The sequence below is a fragment of the Salvelinus namaycush genome, chromosome 23 (assembly GCF_016432855.1).
Source record: "Salvelinus namaycush isolate Seneca chromosome 23, SaNama_1.0, whole genome shotgun sequence".
NCBI classification, from domain to species: domain Eukaryota; kingdom Metazoa; phylum Chordata; class Actinopteri; order Salmoniformes; family Salmonidae; genus Salvelinus; species Salvelinus namaycush.
The window spans coordinates 9,683,545-9,705,656 of NC_052329.1; the positions used below are offsets into that span (position 1 = coordinate 9,683,545).

At 44.5% G+C, this 22,112-nt stretch overlaps 1 protein-coding gene across 1 annotated transcript; it reads right to left on the minus strand.

The window, feature by feature from the left end:
* Positions 1–5,787: 5,787 nt before the first annotated feature.
* LOC120018026 (ras-related protein Rab-38-like) lies at positions 5,788–21,990 on the minus strand. The gene is made up of 3 exons (XM_038960981.1): positions 21,792–21,990; positions 16,532–16,812; positions 5,788–5,940 (listed from the first exon to the last, which is right to left on the minus strand). The coding sequence occupies exons 1-3, from the start codon at positions 21,988–21,990 to the stop codon at positions 5,788–5,790; spliced, it is 633 nt and encodes a 210-aa protein (XP_038816909.1).
* Between the last annotated feature and the right edge of the window lie 122 nt (positions 21,991–22,112).

Genomic DNA, 22,112 nt, shown 5'->3' on the forward strand with positions numbered 1-22,112 from the left:
ATATCTGAGAGAGGTTCTGTGAAATCAGACAAAGACGCCTCTCTCTGGGGTGAGGGAATCACACTGTTAAATGACGCACAAAATGTAATCTCTGGAAACATGCAATTAGAGAGAGATAGATGAAGAATGGGGGAATTTGTCTTCATAATGTAACGTCTAATCAGAGAGGGGAGGCTGCCTTAATCGACGTCCCCCTCATCAGCACCCGAGGAGCAGTTGCTGTTGGGGGTTAACTGCCTTGCTCAAAGGCAGAACAGCAGATTCTTTCAACCTTACCAGCTCGGGGATTCAAACCAGAGACATTTTTGATTTCTGGCCCAATGCTTTCAAGCGCTAGACAACCTGCCGCCCATAAGGGAAGAGAAGAGAACAGGGGAAGAGAACCTTGTATTCTGTGTTTACTAAATTCAGCAAAAAAAGAAACGTCCTCTCACTGTCAACTGCGTCTATTTTCAGCAAACTTAACGTGTGTAAATATTTGTATGAACATAACAAGATTCAACAACTGAGACATAAACTGAACAAGTTCCACAGACATGTGACTAACAGAAATAGAATAATGTGTCCCTGAACAAAGGGGGGGTCAAAATCTAAAGTAACAGTCAGTATCTAGTGTGGCCACCAGCTGCATTAAGTACTGCAGTGCATCTCCTCCTCATGGACTGCACCAGATTTGTCCGTTCTTGCTGTGAGATGTTACCCCAATCTTCCACCAAGGCACCTGCAAGTTCCTGGACATTTCTGTGGGGGGGGCGGGGGGGGGGCCCTAGCCCTCGCCCTCCGATCGAACAGTTCCCAGACGTGCTCAATGGGATTGAGATCTGGGCTCTTCGCTGGTCATGGCAGAACACTGACATTCCTGTCTTGCAGGAAATCACACACAGAACGAGCAGTATGGCTGGTGGCATTGTCATGCTGGAGGGTCATGTTAGGATGAGCCTGCAGGAAGGGTACCCCATGAGGGAGGAAGATAACTTCCCTGTAACGCACAGCGTTGAGATTGCCTGCAATGACAACAAGCTCAGTCCGATGATGCTGTGACACACCGCCCCAGACCATGACGGACACTCCACCTCCAAATCGATCCCTCTCCAGAGTACAGGCCTCGGTGTAACGCTCATTCCTTCGACGATAAACGCGAATCGACCATCAGACCATCACCCCTGGGGAGACCAATCCACGACTCATCAGTGAAGTGCACTTTTTGCCAGTCCTGTCTGGTTCATCGACGGTGGGTTTGTCCCCATCGGTGACAACAGGCCTACAAGCCCTAGGTCCAGCCTCTCTCAGCCTATTGAGGACAGTCTGAGCACTGATGGAGGGATTGTGCGTTCCTGGTGTAACCTTGGCAGTTGTTGTTGCCATCCTGTACCTGTCCCGCAGGTGTGATGTTCGGATGTACCGATCCTGTGCAGGTGTTGTTACACGTGGTCTGCCACTGCGAGGATGATCAGCTGTCCATCTTGTCTCCCTGTAGCGCTGTCTTAGGCGTCTCACAGTACGGACATTGCAATTTATTGCCCTGGCCACATCTGCAGTCCTCATGCCTCCTTGCAGCATGCCTAAGGCACGTTCACACAGATGAGCAGGGACCCTGGGCATCTTTCTTTTGGTGTTTTTCAGAGTCAGTAGAAAGGCCTATTTCGTGTCCTAAGTTTTCAGAACTGTGACCTTAATTGCCTACCGTCTGTAAGCTGTTAGTGTCTTAACAACCATTCCACAGGTGCATGTTCATTAATTGTTTATGGTTCATTGAACAAGCATGGGAAACAGTCTTTAAACCCTTTACAATGAAGATCTGTGAAGTTATTTGGATTTTTACGAATTATCTTTGAAAGACAGGGTCCTGAAAAAGGGACGTTTCTTTTGTTGCTGAGTTTATGAGCTGATATCTTCTCAGACATGAGAGGAACTGTGAGGACAGTGATCTGATTGTCTGAAGAGTCTACCGTCTGTCACATTGCAAGGTCAATCAAAGGTCACTGGAACTAAAACAAACAAGATCTGTTCTAAGAGACCCGTTACACACACGAAAATGCATGCACGCACGCACACACACAGAGACTTCCACTCAGAAAGCTGTAATACAGTGATTCTCAAGTTGACACAATAGAAAAGTGACACAGTCGTCTGAAAAGCTATGGTTTATTCAAAGTATCATCTCTAAAAGGGAATATGAATCTGATATTACAACCTGGCTACATACATAAGTCTGTACTGTTCATCTATCTGTAGTAATCTTATATTCAAACATATTACAGAATGGTGACAATACAACATTCATTAGAAATTGATAAATACAAAAGAACGTGATGCTGAGGTGGGCACATGATGAAGTGTTGCAGTTCATTTAAACACAATATTAAATAAAAACAAGACATATTCTACATTACAAAAGCAACAGTAACAGTCCATGTATACATTAACATCTTGGTCATCTTTAATGCACTGAGAACATAATATATCATTAACATAACACCAGTACCATAAGGAATAAACCCAGATTATTACAACAATATTAAATAGAGCATGTGACTGAAGCCCACTGTACTGTGAAATACTGGAGTGGACAGAGAGTGTACTGGAAGTACTGTACTGTGTTACAGACTCTGTGGTAAAGCCTTCTAAATGTGATTGGTTAAATGTGGGAAACATGGGAGTTGTAGTCAGGGAAAAAGAGACAACAGAGAGTGAAACATAGAGATGCAGGGGAAGAGGTGATGGATAGAGGGAGAGATAAGTAAAGAGAGACTGAAGGACGGATGTATGGGGGTGAATCATTAAACAGAAGTAGCTGCGGAGTGTGTCTTCGTTAGCTCTGTCTCCATGGTTACGGAGATGGCAACAAGGCTCCGAGACGCCTTGAGGGTGACCTTGTCTCTGATAAAAACCCAACACTAAACACACACACAGCGAACACAAACCACAGGAGGCTGTTGAGGAGAGGATGGCTGGAATGGAGTGGTATCAAACACATGAAAACCATTCCATTTATTTTGTTACAGCCATTACTAAGAGCCCGTCCTCCCCAATTAAGCTGCCACCAACCTCCTGTGACACACACACTATCTGCACTTTAGAGACTATTTTCACCTCAGTGACTATCTGCACCTTAGTCTCTGAGGTGGTGGTGGTGGAGAAGGAGTGTGTAGTGGTGGTGGTGTGTAGTGATGGTGTTGTGTAGTGATGGTGGTGTGTGTAGTGATGGTGGTGTGTGTAGTGATGGTGGTGGTGTGTAGTGATGGTGGTGTGTAGTGATGGTGGTGGTGTGTAGTGATGGTGGTGTGTGTAGTGATGGTGGTGGTGTGTAGTGATGGTGGTGGTGTGTAGTGATGGTGGTGGTGTGTAGTGATGGTGGTGTGTAGTGATGGTGGTGTGTGTAGTGATGGTGGTGTGTAGTGATGGTGGTGTGTGTAGTGATGGTGGTGTGTGTAGTGATGGTGGTGTGTAGTGATGGTGGTGGTGGTGGTGTGTAGTGGTGGTGTGTGTAGTGATGGTGGTGGTGGTGTGTGTAGTGATGGTGGTGTGTAGTGATGGTGGTGTGTAGTGATGGTGGTGGTGTGTAGTGGTGGTGGTGTGTAGTGGTGGTGTGTGTAGTGATGGTGGTGGTGGTGGTGTGTAGTGGTGGTGTGTGTAGTGATGGTGGTGGTGGTGTGTAGTGGTGGTGGTGTGTGTAGTGATGGTGGTGTGTAGTGATGGTGGTGTGTAGTGATGGTGGTGTGTAGTGATGGTGGTGGTGGTGTGTGTAGTGATGGTGGTGTGTGTAGTGATGGTGGTGGTGGTGTGTAGTGGTGGTGGTGTGTGTAGTGATGGTGGTGTGTGTAGTGATGGTGGTGGTGTGTAGTGGTGGTGGTGTGTGTAGTGATGGTGGTGTGTGTAGTGATGATGGTGTGTAGTGATGGTGATGATGGTGTGTAGTGATGGTGATGATGGTGTGTAGTGATGGTGGTGTGTAGTGATGGTGGTGTGTAGTGATGGTGGTGGTGGTGTGTAGTGATGGTGGTGGTGTGTAGTGATGGTGGTGGTGTGTAGTGATGGTGGTGGTGTGTGTAGTGATGGTGATGTGTAGTGATGGTGGTGTGTAGTGATGGTAGTGTGTAGTGATGGTGGTGTGTGTAGTGATGGTGATGTGTAGTGATGGTGGTGTGTAGTGATGGTGGTGTGTAGTGATGGTGGTGTGTGTAGTGGTGGTGGTGTGTAGTGATGGTGTTGTGTAGTGATGGTGGTGTGTGTAGTGATGGTGGTGTGTATTGATGGTGGTGTGTGTAGTGATGGTGGTGTGTGTAGTGATGGTGGTGTGTGTAGTGATGGTGGTGTGTGTAGTGATGGTGGTGTGTGTAGTGATGGTGGTGGTGTGTAGTGATGGTGGTGGTGTGTAGTGATGGTGGTGTGTGTAGTGATGGTGATGGTGGTGTTCTATGATTTGAAACAGGAGGAGCAGGTCCCACCCCTGACAGAATTTAATTGCGGAGAGACGGTGTCAGGTTCTTCTGGTTGGAGGATATCATTCTCGTTGGCGATGATGTGCTTCACCAAACAGTTAGCTGCTTCATCTATATTCATATTCTCCTAGAGAAAGAGAGAGAGAGAAGAAGAGAGAGAGAGAAGAAGAGAGAGAGCAGAAGTGAGAGAGAGAGCGAGAGAGCGTGAGAGAGAGAGCGAGAGAGCGGAAGAGAGAGAGAGAGCGAGAGAGCAGAAGAGAGAGAGAGCGAGAGAGCGGAAGCGAGAGAGAGAGCAGAAGAGAGAGAGAGCGAGAGAGCGGAAGCGAGAGAGAGAGCGAGAGAGCAGAAGAGAGAGAGAGCGAGAGAGAGAGAGAGAGAGAGAGCGAGAGAGCAGAAGAGAGAGAGAGCGAGAGAGAGCGAGAGCGAGAGAGAGAGAGAGAGAGAGAGAGAGAGAGAGAGAGAGAGAGAGAGAGAGAGAGAGAGAGAGAGAGAGAGTGTGTAGTGATGGTGGTGTGTGTAGTGATGGTGGTGTGTAGTGATGGTGGTGTGTAGTGATGGTGGTGGTGTGTAGTGATGGTGGTGTGTGTAGTGATGGTGGTGGTGTGTAGTGATGGTGGTGGTGTGTAGTGATGGTGGTGGTGTGTAGTGATGGTGGTGTGTAGTGATGGTGGTGTGTGTAGTGATGGTGGTGTGTAGTGATGGTGGTGTGTGTAGTGATGGTGGTGTGTGTAGTGATGGTGGTGTGTAGTGATGGTGGTGGTGGTGGTGTGTAGTGGTGGTGTGTGTAGTGATGGTGGTGGTGGTGTGTAGTGGTGGTGGTGTGTGTAGTGATGGTGGTGTGTAGTGATGGTGGTGTGTAGTGATGGTGGTGGTGTGTAGTGGTGGTGGTGTGTAGTGGTGGTGTGTGTAGTGATGGTGGTGGTGGTGGTGTGTAGTGGTGGTGTGTGTAGTGATGGTGGTGGTGGTGTGTAGTGGTGGTGGTGTGTGTAGTGATGGTGGTGTGTAGTGATGGTGGTGTGTAGTGATGGTGGTGTGTAGTGATGGTGGTGGTGGTGTGTGTAGTGATGGTGGTGTGTGTAGTGATGGTGGTGGTGGTGTGTAGTGGTGGTGGTGTGTGTAGTGATGGTGGTGTGTGTAGTGATGGTGGTGGTGTGTAGTGGTGGTGGTGTGTGTAGTGATGGTGGTGTGTGTAGTGATGATGGTGTGTAGTGATGGTGATGATGGTGTGTAGTGATGGTGATGATGGTGTGTAGTGATGGTGGTGTGTAGTGATGGTGGTGTGTAGTGATGGTGGTGGTGGTGTGTAGTGATGGTGGTGGTGTGTAGTGATGGTGGTGGTGGTGTTCTATGATTTGAAACAGGAGGAGCAGGTCCCACCCCTGACAGAATTTAATTGCGGAGAGACGGTGTCAGGTTCTTCTGGTTGGAGGATATCATTCTCGTTGGCGATGATGTGCTTCACCAAACAGTTAGCTGCTTCATCTATATTCATATTCTCCTAGAGAAAGAGAGAGAGAGAAGAAGAGAGAGAGAGAAGAAGAGAGAGAGCAGAAGTGAGAGAGAGAGCGAGAGAGCGTGAGAGAGAGAGCGAGAGAGCGGAAGAGAGAGAGAGAGCGAGAGAGCAGAAGAGAGAGAGAGCGAGAGAGCGGAAGCGAGAGAGAGAGCAGAAGAGAGAGAGAGCGAGAGAGCGGAAGCGAGAGAGAGAGCGAGAGAGCAGAAGAGAGAGAGAGCGAGAGAGAGAGAGAGAGAGAGAGCGAGAGAGCAGAAGAGAGAGAGAGCGAGAGAGAGCGAGAGCGAGAGAGAGAGAGAGAGAGAGAGAGAGAGAGAGAGAGAGAGAGAGAGAGAGAGAGAGAGAGAGAGAGGGGAAAATAATGTGATGAATTACTGTCCAAGACCACTGCATACAGTACATGTGAGTATGTTCGTTGTGTTTCTGTGTGGATATGAGTGTATGTTTGTGGCTGTGATGTGTGTTTGTGGCTGTGATGTGTGTTTGTGGCTGTGATGTGTGTTTGTGGCTGTGATGTGTGTTTGTGGCTGTGATGTGTGTTTGTGGCTGTGATGTGTGTTTGTGGCTGTGATGTGTGTTTGTGGCTGTGATGTGTGTTTGTGGCTGTGATGTGTGTTTGTGGCTGTGATGTGTGTTTGTGGCTGTGATGTGTGTTTGTGGCTGTGATGTGTGTTTGTGGCTGTGATGTGTGTTTGTGGCTGTGATGTGTGTTTGTGGCTGTGAGTGTATGTTTGTAGCTGTGATGTGTGTTTGTAGCTGTGATGTGTGTTTGTGGCTGTGATGTGTGTTTGTAGCTGTGAGTGTATGTTTGTAGCTGTGAGTGTATGTTTGTAGCTGTGATGTGTGTTTGTGGATGTGAGTGTTGTTTTGCAGATTTGAGTGTATGTTTTGTGTATATGAGTGTATGTTTGTGGCTGTGAGTGTTGTTTTGCAGATTTGAGTGTATTTTTGTGTATGTTTGTGGCTGTGAGTGTATGGCTCCTCAGTAGTGCCAGTGTGATGTTTTGATGCTATGAACTAAAAGTTGAAGATCCAGGGCACTCACAGACACAGACACTCACTCACCCACACACACACTCACTCACCCACATACACACTCACTCACTCACTCACCCACATACACACTCACTCACCCACATACACACTCACTCACCCACATACATACACACTCACTCACCCACCCACACACACTCACTCACTCACTCACTCACCCACCCACATACACACTCACCGACCCACATACACACTCACCGACCCACATACACACTCACCGACCCACATACACACTCACCGACCCACATACACACTCACTCACCCACATACACACTCACTCACCCACCCACATACACACTCACCGACCCACATACACACTCACCGACCCACATACACACTCACTCACGAGCTCATCTGTATCTCCTACCTATTGACACTAGAGGTCGACCGATTATGATTTTTCAACACCGATACCGATTATTGGAGGACCAAAAAAAGCCGATACCGATTAATCTTCCGATTTGTATATATATATATTTGTAATAATAACAATTACAACAACACTGAATTAACACTTTTATTTTAACTTAATACAATACATAAATAAAATCTATTTAGTCTCAAATAAATAATGAAACATGTTCAATTTGGTTTAAATAATGCAAAAACAAAGTGTTGGAGAAGAAAGTAAAAGTGCAATATGTGCCATGTAAGAAAGCTAACGTTTAAGTTCCTTGCTCAGAACATGAGAACATATGAAAGCTGGTGGTTCCTTTTAACATGAGTCTTCAATATTCCCAGGTAAGAAGTTTTAGGTTGTAGTTATTATAGGACTATTTCTCTCTATACCATTTGTATTTCATATACCTTTGACTATTGGATGTTCTTATAGGCACTATAGTATTGCCAGCCTAATCTCGGGAGTTGATAGGCTTGAAGTCATAAACAGCGCTGTGCTTCAAGCATTGCGAAGAGCTGCTGGTAAACGCAGGAAAGTGCTGTTTGAATGAATACCTACGAGCCTGCTGCTGCCTACCACCGCTCAGTCAGACTGCTCTATCAAATATCAAATCATAGACTTAATATAATAAACACACAGAAATAAGAGCCTTAGGTCATTAATATGGTCAAATCCGGAAACTATCATTTCGAAAACAAAACGTTTATTCTTTCAGAGAAATACGGAACCGTTCTGTATTTTATCGAACGGGTGGCATCCCTAAGTCTAAATATTGCTGTTACATTGCACAACCTTCAATGTTATGTCATGATTATGTAAAATTCTGGCAAATTAATTACGGTCTTTGTTAGGAAGAAATGGTCTTCACACAGTTCTCAACGAGCCAGGCGGCCCAAACTGCTGCATATACCCTGACTCTGCTTGCACTGAACGCAAGAGAAGTGACAATTTCCCAAGCTAATATTGCCTGCTAACATTAATTTCTTTTAACTAAATATGCAGGTTTAAAAATATATACTTGTGTATTGATTTTAAGAAAGGCATTGATGTTTATGGTTAGGTACATTGGTGCAAAGACTGTGCTTTTATTTGCGAATGTGCTTTTGTTAAATCACCACCCGTTTGACGAAGTAGGCTGTGATGATTCGATGATAAATTAACAGGCACCGCATTGATTATATGTTACGTTCCCCAGTTTCTGTGTTGTATTTGAGTGTGTGTGTTTCAGGAGATGGCTTCCTGGAAGCCTCCCCAACCAGCTGATTGGTCGACTCAATGGCTAATGGATGATTAGAGAGCTGACCCCGCCCCCTCGTCAAGATGCAGCTGTATCCAATTAGACTCCTGAAGCTATATAAAAGCCAGTGTTCTGTTCAGGAGGAGAGAAGATTGAATATTTTGGAGAGATTAGAGAGAGATTTTTTTCTGGAGAATTTGATTGTGATAAAGTGTTGGTTGTTTCTCAAAGAGATTTGGTATGTACTATGTAAGTTGTTGCTGAGGGAGCTGATTGGTTATGTCTGTTATGTGTTATAGGACGCACTGTTTTGATTATTGAAATTGTTTGTTGTTCTGTTTCATTTGTTCCCAGGGGGGAAGGAGAAGGCACTTTGGGAGTGCTTAGGCAAGAGGCCCGCGGGCATACATATACCCGTAGTATATTCAATGTCTAGGCACACTAGGTAAGACCTGGGCGGACCACCCCCTGTATTTTGGTTAGGGCACCAGGTGGTGCTAAGATAGGTAAGTAGTGGGTAGGCAGGTTAGATAGGAGAGGGGGAGCTTTGATATTTACTTTCTTTGCTTTGGTTCCGTCCAGCCCCTTTTCCCCATATTACCGTTTAAGGAAATAAATCCTAGTAAACGGTAAATTCTGACTTGTCATCCTTACTCGCACCTACAGTCCATACCTCTTTCACTTCACGGGGAGTTGAGTTGTAGCAGGGTGTTGCGTTCCCTCTTCTCAGAGGCGTGCGTAACAATATGCAACGCAGGACGAGCTAGTTAAACTAGTAATATCATCAACCATGTGTAGTTAACTAGTGATTGTTAAGATTGATTGTTTTTTATAAGATAAGTTTAATGCTAGCTAGCACCTTACCTTGGCTCCTTGCTGCACTCGCATAACATGTAGTCAGCCTGCCACGCAGTCTCCTCGTGGAGTGGAATGTAATCGGCCATGATCGGTGTCCAAAAATATTGATCACCGATTGTTATGAAAACTTGAAATCGGCCCTAATTAATCGGCCATTCCGTAGGGCGACCTCTAGTCTCAACTGTTTGATAATGAGACTAAAACATAAATCCGTATGTTTATATGGTGGTGTGGTTTCTGTAATGAAGCCTTCGGGGCTGAGGTGAACTATGGGTTCAAGTCAGTAGAGGACAGGGTCAGTGATCACTAATGAGAAGTCAATGAGATGAAGAACATTAAGACAGGGATAAAAGTTTCCAGTCTGATTTTAGAACATTTCAGGCCTCCAGCAGCTGCTTCGCCAGCGACACACACACACACACACACACACACACACACACACACACACACACGCACCCTCGCCCACACACGCACCCTCGCCCACACACACACACATGCACCCTCGCCCACAAACACACACACTTCTTCCGATCACGTGGTGAGCTGAGCAGCAGAATTAATTAGGTGAATATTGAATATTCATGAGGGCTCATCAGGATTTGACATAGTGAAGTCTGCAGCAGACTTCCTCTCTAATAACCTCTTACATTACCACATACACACACACACAGAGAGAGAGACCTCGCTAATAACCTCTTACATTACCACATACACACACACACAGAGAGAGAGACCTCGCTAATAACCTCTTACATTACCACATACACACACACACACAGAGAGAGAGACCTCGCTAATAACCTCTTACATTACCACATACACACACACACACAGAGAGACCTCGCTAATAACCTCTTACATTACCACATACACACACACACAGAGAGAGACCTCGCTAATAACCTCTTACATTACCACATACACACACACACAGAGAGAGAGAGACCTCGCTAATAACCTCTTACATTACCACATACACACACACACACACAGAGAGAGACCTCGCTAATAACCTCTTACATTACCACATACACACACACACACAGAGAGACCTCGCTAATAACCTCTTAGATTACCACATACACACACACACACAGAGAGAGAGACCTCGCTAATAACCTCTTAGATTACCACATACACACACAGAGAGAACTCTTTAATAATCTTTCACATTACCTATTATCAGAACTAAAGCTTGTTCGTAGACTCCTGTAATAGGCTTGTATCACCACAAACAATACAGAAATACAAAAATAAACACACACTTCAATTCAGAATGGGTTCATGTAACATAGGGGGGGGCTTTATCTAATAGCAGGCACATGACACACACAAAGCTCTTTCTGAGAAAATAAGTAATTTGCATCATCTAGAATTTCCACTAAGATGTAGTAATGTAACCTTCGGGGACATGGACTTGAGAACTCATCAACTACTGAAAGGCTCAAGGACTTGTCTAACTGTTCTCTATAACACGCTCGATATCACTCTCTACGTCACTAACACTCTCTATATCACTCTCTACGTCACTAACACTCTCTATATCACTCTCTACGTCACTAACACTCTATATCACTCTCTACATCACTAACACTCTCTATATCACTCTCTACGTCACTAACACTCTCTATATCACTCTCTACGTCACTAACACTCTCTATATCACTCTCTACGTCACTAACACTCTCTATATCACTCTCTACGACACTAACACTCTCTATATCACTCTCTATATCACTATCACGTCTATATCACTCTCTATATCACTATCACTCTCTATATCACTCTCTACGTCACTAACACTCTCTATATCACTATCACGCTCTATATCACTCTCTACGTCACTAACACTCTCTATATCACTCTCTACGTCACTATCACTCTCTATATCACTCTCTACGTCACTAACACTCTCTATATCACTCTCTACGTCACTAACACTCTCTATATCACTCTCTACGTCACTAACACTCTCTATATCACTCTCTACATCACTAACACTCTCTATATCACTCTCTACGTCACTAACACTCTCTATATCACTCTCTACGTCACTAACACTCTCTATATCACTCTCTACGTCACTAACACTCTCTATATCACTCTCTACGTCACTAACACTCTCTATATCACTCTCTACGTCACTAACACTCTCTATATCACTCTCTATATCACTATCACGTCTATATCACTCTCTATACCACTATCACTCTCTATATCACTCTCTACGTCACTAACACTCTCTATATCACTATCACTCTCTATATCACTCTCTACGTCACTAACACTCTCTATATCACTCTCTACGTCACTATCACTCTCTATATCACTCTCTACGTCACTAACACTCTCTATATCACTCTCTACGTCACTAACACTCTCTATATCACTCTCTACGTCACTAACACTCTCTATATCACTCTCTATGTCACTAACACTCTCTACGTCACTAACACTCTCTATATCACTCTCTATATCACTATCACGTCTATATCACTCTCTATATCACTATCACTCTCTATATCACTCTCTACGTCACTAACACTCTCTATATCACTATCACTCTCTATATCACTCTCTACGTCACTAACACTCTCTATATCACTCTCTACGTCACTAACACTCTCTATATCACTCTCTACGTCACTAACACTCTCTATATCACTCTCTACGTCACTAACACTCTCTATATCACTCTCTACATCACTAACACTCTCTATATCACTCTCTATATCACTATCACGTCTATATCACTCTCTATATCACTATCACTCTCTATATCACTCTCTACGTCACTAACACTCTCTATATCACTCTCTACGTCACTATCACTCTCTATATCACTCTCTACATCACTAACACTCTCTATATCACTCTCTATATCACTATCATGTCTATATCACTCTCTATATCACTATCACTCTCTATATCACTCTCTACGTCACTAACACTCTCTATATCATTCTCTACGTCACTATCACTCTCTATATAACTCTCTACGTCACTAACACTCTCTATATCACTCTCTACGTCACTAACACTATATCACTCTCTACGTCACTAACACTCTCTATATCACTCTCTACGTCACTAACACTCTCTATATCACTCTCTACGTCACTAACACTCTCTATATCACTCTCTACGTCACTAACACTCTCTATATCACTCTCTACGTCACTAACACTCTCTATATCACTCTCTACGTCACTAACACTCTCTATCACTCTCTACGTCACTAACACTCTCTATATCACTCTCTACGTCACTAACACTCTCTATATCACTCTCTACGTCACTATCACGTCTATATCACTCTCTATATCACTATCACGTCTATATATCCCTCTCTATATCACTCTCTATATCACTCTCTATATCACTCTCTACATCACTCTCTACATCAGTAACACGTCTATATATCCCTCTCTACATTACGCTCTATATAACTCTCTATATCACTCTCTACATCAGTAACATGTCTATATATCCCTCTCTACATTACTCTCTATATCACTATCACGTCTATATATCCCTCTCTACATTACGCTCTATATAACTCTCTATATCACGCTCTACATCAGTAACACGTCTATATATCCCTCTCTACATTACGCTCTATATCACTCTCTATATCACTCTCTACGTCACTAACACTCTCTATATCACTCTCTACGTCACTATCACGTCTATATATCCCTCTCTACATTACTCTCTATATCAAGCTCTATATAACTCTATTTCACTCTCTACGTCACTATCACTCTCTATCACTCTCTACGTCACTATCACTCTCTATATCACTCTCTACATTACTCTCTATATCACTCTACATCACTATCACTCTCTACACCACTCTCTACTATCTACACCGCTCTCTACACCACTCTCTATTCTCTACACCACTCTCTATTCTCTACACCACTCTCTATTCTCTACACCACTCTCTACTCCACTCTATATTCTCTACACCACTCTCTACTATCTACACCACTCTCTACACCACTCTCTACACCCCTCTCTATTCTCTCCAGTACTCTCTACTATCTACACCACTCTCTACTATCTACACCACTCTCTACATCACTCTCTACAACACTCTACTATCCACATCACTCTCTACACCACTCTCTATTCTCTCCAGTACTCTCTACAACCTACACCACTCTCTACACCAATATCACTCTCCACCACTCTCTAATATCTACACCACTCTCTACAACACTATCGCTCTCCACATCACTCTATTCTCTACACCACTCTCTATTCTCTACACCACTCTCTACACCACTCTCTACAACACTCTCTACTATCCACATCACTCTCTACACCACTCTCTATTCTCTACAGTACTCTCTACAACCTACACCACTCTCTACAGCAATATCACTCTCCACCACTCTACACCACTCTCTACTATCTACACCACTCTCTACTATCTACACCACTCTCTACACAACTCTATCTACACCACTCTCTACATCACTCTCTACAACACTCTCTACTATCCACAACACTCTCTACACCATTCTCTACATCACTCTCTACAACCTACACCACTCTCTACACCACTCTCTAATATCTACACCACTCTCTACAACACTATCGCTCTCCACATCACTCTATTCTCTACACCACTCTACACCACTCTCTATTCTCTACACCACTTTCTATTCTCTACACCACTTTCTATTCTCTAACCACTCTCTACACCACTTTCTATTCTCTAACCACTCTCTACACCACTTTCTATTCTCTAACCACTCTCTACACCACTCTCTATTCTCTACACCACTCTCTATTCTCTACACCACTCTCTATTCTCTCCACCACTCTACACCACTCTCTATTCTATACACCACTCTCTATTCTCTACACCACTTTCTATTCTCTACACCACTCTCTATTCTCTACACCACTCTCTAATATCTACACCACTCTCTACAACACTATCGCTCTCCACATCACTCTATTCTCTACACCACTCTCTATTCTCTACACCACTCCCTACACCATTCTCTATTCTCTAACCACTCTTTGTCCTCTACACAACTCTCTACACCACTCTCTACACCACTCTCTACACCACTCTCTACACCACTCTCTACATCACTCTTTGTTCTCTACACAACTCTCTACATCACTCTCTACATCACTCTCTACATCACTCTCTACACAACTCTCTACATCACTCTCTACACAACTCTCTACATCACTCTCTACACAACTCTCTACATCACTCTCTACACAACTCTCTACATCACTCTCTACACAACTCTCTACATCACTCTCTACACAACTCTCTACATCACTCTCTACATCACTCTCTACACAACTCTCTACACAACTCTCTACATCACTCTCTACATCACTCTCTACACAACTCTCTACATCACTCTCTAAACAACTCTACACAACTCTCTACATCACTCTTTGTTCTCTACACAACTCTCTACATCACTCTCTACACAACTCTCTACATCACTCTCTACACAACTCTCTACATCACTCTCTACACAACTCTCTACATCACTCTCTACACAACTCTCTACATCACTCTCTACATCACTCTTTGTTCTCTACACAACTCTCTACATCACTCTCTACACAACTCTCTACACAACTCTCTACATCACTCTCTACATCACTCTCTACACAACTCTCTACATCACTCCCTACACAACTCTCTACACAACTCTTTGTCCTCTACACAACTCTCTACACAACTCTCTACACAACTCTCTACACAACTCTCTACATCACTCTCTACACAACTCTCTACACAACTCTCTACATCACTCTCTACACAACTCTCTACATCACTCTCTACACAACTCTCTACACAACTCTCTACACAACTCTCTACATCACTCTCTAAACAACTCTGTACATCACTCTTTGTCCTCTACACAACTCTCTACACAACTCTCTACACAACTCTCTACACAATTATCTACATCACTCTCTACACAACTCTCTACATCACTCTCTAAACAACTCTCTACATCACTCTTTGTCCTCTACACAACTCCCTACACAACTCTCTACACAACTCTTTGTCCTCTACACAACTCTCTACACAACTCTCTACACAACTCTCTACATCACTCTCTACACAACTCTCTACATCACTCTTTGTCCTCTACACAACTCTCTACATCACTCTCTACATCACTCTCTAAACAACTCTCTACATCACTCTTTGTCCTCTACATAACTCTACACAACTCTCTACATCACTCTCTAAACAACTCTAAACAACTCTCTACATCACTCTCTAAACAACTCTCTACATCACTCCCTAAACAACTCTCTACATCACTCCCTAAACAACTCTCTACATCACTCTCTAAACAACTCTCTACATCACTCCCTAAACAACTCTCTACATCACTCCCTAAACAACTCTCTTCATCACTCTCTACACCACTCTCTATACTCTCTACATCACTCTCTACATCACTCTCTACATCACTCTTGTTTTTGAGTGAAGAGACTGAAGAGTACATTCCATTCCAAGGAGTTGTCCCCTTACTAATGGCCTCTCCCATTCATCAATCCGACTGGATAGGTGAACGTATATGTTGAACTAACGTCTGGACAGCTACAACTTTTCAGCGTGAAAGGCAGCTCATAAATCTGGTAAACCACGGTAACGACCTTTCACCTTCTTCTGACTCTCAGAATGTTGAGCTCCACTGGCACACGGGTTGTCAGGATAGGAGAGTTTTGTGTGTGTCTGAGTGAGTGTGTATGTCTGAGCAAGTGTGTATGTCTGAGCGAGTGTGTATGTCTGAGCGAGTGTGTATGTCTGAGCGAGTGTGTATGTCTGAGCGAGTGTGTATGTCTGAGCGAGTGTGTCTGTCTGTGTTTTGACTTTGATCCAAAAGACTGTGCTCACTTTTCGTTCATCTGTGAAATTCCACAGCTGTAGAAGGTGAGTGTGTGTGTGTGTGTGTGTCAGTGTGTGTGTGTCAGTGTGTGTGATTGCGTGTGTGTGATTGCGTGTGTGTGCAGATGCGTGTTCTCACCTTGGCAGAGGTCTCGTACCATCCCACAAAGCCATTCTCCTGACAGAACTTCTCCATCTGGATCCCGTTGTTGGTCAGCACGTCCCGCCCCTGGTCGCACTTATTAGCCAATAGCACAGCGGCCACATTTTTCCCATTGGCCAGTGTGAGTTTAGAGTCCAGGTCCTCCTTCCACTTGGTGACGGCCTCGAAGGAGGAAGGCCGCGTCATGTCAAACACGATGAACGCCCCCATGGCTTCACGGTAGTAGACCCTCGTCATGTTCCCAAAGCGCTCCTGACCTGACACACACACAGTGTTGTTGGTTAGTACTGACAGTAGTAGTAGACGCTACACCATGGCCTTGTGATAGAACATGTTTGTCTTGTTGCCATACCACCCCTGACTCTAATACCATATCACAAGCCCTGGTAACACCACTGAGATGAAAGTGACCTATTGCCTCAGGGCAAAGAGTCCCCTACACAGTCCTGATCACAGTCCTGGTCACAGTCCTGGTCACAGTCCTGGTCACAGTCCAAAACCATTCCCGGTAAAATACAACAAGGTGGACCAACAGGGTATATCTCACGCCACACACAGATCAAATCAAATGTTATTTGTCACCTGCACCAAATACAACAGGTGAAATGCTTACTTACAAGCCCTTAACCAACAATGCAGTTTAAAGAAAAATACCTACAAAAAAATAAGAACGCCATCTTGGATATATACAGGGTCTACTGGTACAGAGTCAATGTGGAGGCTATATACAGGGTCTACTGGTACAGAGTCAATGTGGAGGCTATATACAGGGGGTACCGGTACAGAGTCAATGTGGAGGCTATATACAGGGGGTACCGGTACAGAGTCAATGTGGAGGCTATATACATGGGGTACCGGTACAGAGTCAATGTGGAGGCTATATACAGGGGGTACCGGTACAGAGTCAATGTGGAGGCTATATACATGGGGTAACGGTACAGAGTCAATGTGGAGGCTATATACAGGGGGTAACCGGTACAGAGTCAATGTGGAGGCTATATACATGGGGTAACGGTACAGAGTCAGTGTGGAGGCTATATACAGGGGGTACCGGTGCAGAGTCAATGTGGAGGCTATATACATGGGGTAACGGTACAGAGTCAATGTGGAGGCTATATACAGGGGGTAACCGGTACAGAGTCAATGTGGAGGCTATATACAGGGTCTACTGGTACAGAGTCAATGTGGAGGCTATATACAGGGGGTACCTGTACAGAGTCAATGTGGAGGCTATATACAGGGGGTAACCGGTACAGAGTCAATGTGGAGGCTATATACAGGGGGTACCGGTACAGAGTCAATGTGGAGGCTATATACAGGGGGTACCGGTACAGAGTCAATGTGGAGACTATATACAGGGGGTACCGGTACAGCGTCAATGTGGAGGCTATATACAGGGTCTACCGGTACAGAGTCAATGTGGAGACTATATACAGGGTCTACCGGTACAGAGTCAATGTGGAGGCTATATACAGGATCTACCAGTAGAGTCAATGTGGAGGCTATATACAGGGGGTACCGGTACAGAGTCAATGTGGAGGCTATATACAGGGGGTACCGGTACAGAGTCAATGTGGAGGCTATATACAGGGGGTACCGGTACAGAGTCAATGTGGAGGCTATATACAGGGGGTACCGGTACAGAGTCAATGTGGAGGCTATATACAGGGGGTACCGGTACAGAGTCAATGTGGAGGCTATATACAGGTGGTACCGGTACAGAGTCAATGTGGAGGCTATATACAGGGGGTACCGGTACAGAGTCAATGTGGAGGCTATATACAGGTGGTACCGGTACAGAGTCAATGTGGAGGCTATATACAGGGGGTACCGGTACAGAGTCAATGTGGAGGCTATATACAGGTGGTACCGGTACAGAGTCAATGTGGAGGCTATATACAGGGTCTACCGGTACAGAGTCAATGTGGAGGCTATATACAGGGTCTACCGGTACAGAGTCAATGTGCGGGGCACCTGTAGTAATGGTTTTTCCAAAGACAGCACAACTCACATGACAGACAAAGGAGTCTGATGAGAAATTTCACACTATTATTATAGATATAGAGGGAGAGGGGAGGGAGAGAAAGGGGGAGTGAGGGAGAGAGGTCATCGTGTGTGTAAATTCCTCTGCTAACAGCAGTGTAATAAGTACACGTGGAATGTTTTACTCTGACTCCCTCTCCCATCACTGACTTCTATAGTCATTATCAAAGCTGTTTACCAGTGTGTTCAGACATTATCACTGACTTCTATAGTCATTATCAAAGCTGTTTACCAGTGTGTTCAGACATTATCACTGACTTCTATAGTCATTATCAAAGCTGTTTACCAGTGTGTTCAGACATTATCACTGACTTCTATAGTCATTATCAAAGCTGTTTACCAGTGTGTTCAGACATTATCACTGACTTCTATAGTCATTATCAAAGCTGTTTACCAGTGTGTTCAGACATTATCACTGACTTCTATAGTCATTATCAAAGCTGTTTACCAGTGTGTTCAGACATTATCACTGACTTCTATAGTCATTATCAAAGCTGTTTACCAGTGTGTTCAGACATTATCACTGACTTCTATAGTCATTATCAAAGCTGTTTACCAGTGTGTTCAGACATTATCACTGACTTCTATAGTCATTATCAAAGCTGTTTACCAGTGTGTTCAGACATTATCACTGACTTCTATAGTCATTATCAAAGCTGTCTACCAGTTTGTTCACGGCCATAGTCTTTGATAGGGCCCAATCCCAAATGCCCCCCCTAGATCCAGTGGTGTAAAGTACTTTATAAAAAAATAATTTAAAGCACTACTTAAAGGAAAACTCCACCCAAAAACTATATTACGGTATTTGTTTCATTAGTCCATTGTTGATATAGTCCCAAAATGTTTTGCTTGTCAGCAAGGAGTTAAGATATGTTTGCATGTTACATGCATGTCTTGAAATGTGAATGCTGACATTCAAAATGTAGTTTGTTGAGGTGCATTACTGTACTATTTATGTTTTGACAACTTTTGTTTTCGTACATTCCTAAAGAAAATAATCTACTTTTTACTCCATACATGTTCCCTGACATGCAAGAGTACTCGTTACATTGTGAATCCTGAGAAGGACAGGAAAATTGTCCAATTCACACTTATCAACAGAACATCCCTGGTCATCTACTGCCTCTGATCTGGCAGACTCACTAAACAGAGAACATCCCTGGTCATCCCTCCCGTTTCTGATCTGGCGGACTCACTAAACAGAACATCCCTGGTCATCTACTGCCTCTGATCTGGCAGACTCACTAAACAGAACATCCCTGGTCATCCCTACCGCTTCTGATCTGGCAGACTCACTAAACAGAACATCCCTGGTCATCCCTACCGCTTCTGATCTGGCGGACTCACTAAACAGAACATCCCTGGTCATCCCTACCGCTTCTGATCTGGCGGACTCACTAAACAGAACATCCCTGGTCATCCCTACCGCTTCTGATCTGGCAGACTCACTAAACAGAACATCCCTGGTCATCCCTACCGCTTCTGATCTGGCGGACTCACTAAACAGAGAACATCCCTGGTCATCCCTACCGCTTCTGATCTGGCGGACTCACTAAACAGAACATCCCTGGTCATCCCTACCGCTTCTGATCTGGCGGACTCACTAAACAGAACATCCCTGGTCATCCCTACCGCTTCTGATCTGGCAGACTCACTAAACAGAACATCCCTGGTCATCCCTACCGCTTCTGATCTGGCAGACTCACTAAACAGAACATTCCTGGTCATCCCTACCGCTTCTGATCTGGCGGACTCACTAAACAGAACATCCCTACCGCTTCTGATCTGGCGGACTCACTAAACACAAATGATTAGTTTGTCAATTATTTGTGTTTGGAGTGTGCCTCTGGCTATCCGCATTTAAATATATATACCGTTGGTTTGCTTAATATAAGGTATTTAAAATGACTACTTATATATATATATTTTTTTAAGTATGTTTAAAAACCAAATACTTTCTCAAGTAGTATTTTACTGGGTTACTTTCACTTGAGTAATTTTCTATTAAAGTATCTTAACTATTACTCAAGACAAATGGGTAATTTTTCCACCACTGTCTAGAGCCTACGCCCTACGCATGATTGATTGGATTTGTAAAAGCAATATGCTGAATCTTCCACCTGTCAAATACTCTCAGCTCTCCACAAGTGCATAGGGTCTAGACTACAGGTACATCTGGGATGGGGCCTAGGTGTGACATTCTACCAGGGCATGATTAATGGAGCACGGCTAGTTCAGGCCAGGCAGGAACTCCAGTCTGAATTAACATCAGCTGACTACCAACTGACAGTATCAGCTGAGCAACCAGCCACACTCCTATTTTCAATTTAAGTTGACCACTTCAACATGAGTTCTCCTGGCTCAACTTTGTTGGTGCACAGAATGCTGCTAGATCTGTTTCATTCCAAAGCGTTGAATGGTTCTGATCATGTAGTGGCAGGGTAAAGAGAACCCCTGTACCATAAAGGTTGAGACCTCTTAGCAGAGGCCATAAGGCCACACTTAAGATTGGGACGTTGCAATAATGTCTCATTAAGGAATACAACCATTTAAATGAAGGATATGAGAAAACATTACACAATATCCCTCTAAACGAAGCAACGCATTCAGCTATTCTGAATACAACAGGCTGCACCGCAGAAGGTGGAGACGGCATTCCCGATCCCAGAAGAATCCTGTCGGTTCCTATTCACAATAAGCCCATTCTGAGCCCCAAATCTCCCTCACGAGTGCTAGACACATGACTGTACATGCGGGCGTGCGCCCTGGCTGTATAGGCCAGAGCGCATGGGACTGGTGATGGAGAGCGCGCGCAGCAGCCCAGGGTGCGTCAGAAGAATTTCTCTAATAACCGACACTCACTTGAGGTTCGATGAACACCGTATGTGTATAGGCCTTAACTGTCCACGCTTCCCAACATTTGCACACGTACAGAATCGTTGGCCTATGAAACATTGATAATACGTATGTCTGATACTGTACGTGGCCGTCAGTATACAAGTCCAATCATTTTGATAGTCTAATGATCACTCCAAAGAAACTAGTATGTAGTGAACGGAACCGCCGACCTAACACCACTACAGTTCCCTCCCTGCTTCTTACGCTGGAACGTCAAGTGGCCAAATAGCATAACATCAAAACGGGCCTGCCTGTGTTCCCATTTGATTACTGTCACGCGTAATGAGTCGCCTACCTGCTATGTCCCATAACTGTAGCCGAACAGTCTCTTGCTCCCAGTTAAGGACCTTCAGGGCGAAGTCCACTCCTATCGTGGCCCGGTAGTTGGGGCTGAAGTTCTGGTGAACATAGCGCTTGATGATGCTAGTCTTCCCCACCCCCAGGTCCCCTATTACCAGGATCTTATAGAGGTGCTCCTTGTAGTTGTTCTGCATGGCGACCGCGGAGCGCTACGGTAGAGCATTAATACACAGTGAGGGGAGAGGGGGAGAAGATGAGGCGCGAGAATGAGGAGCGGTGCGCTCTAACGATCCGGAAGGAACGCCCAGAGAAGTGG

What these genes read in the sequence shown, in the direction of transcription:
- LOC120018026 (XM_038960981.1), bottom strand. Translation starts at nt 21,990, where the DNA reads ATGCAGAACAACTACAAGGAGCACCTCTATAAGATCCTGGTAATAGGG. An exon ending in ACAGTTATGGGACATAGCAG is followed by an intron (nt 16,813 to 21,791) that starts GTAGGCGACTCA and finishes TGTGTGTGTCAG; the next exon opens with GTCAGGAGCGCTTTGGGAAC. An exon ending in GGTACGAGACCTCTGCCAAG is followed by an intron (nt 5,941 to 16,531) that starts GTGAGAACACGC and finishes CTCTTTCTCTAG; the next exon opens with GAGAATATGAATATAGATGA.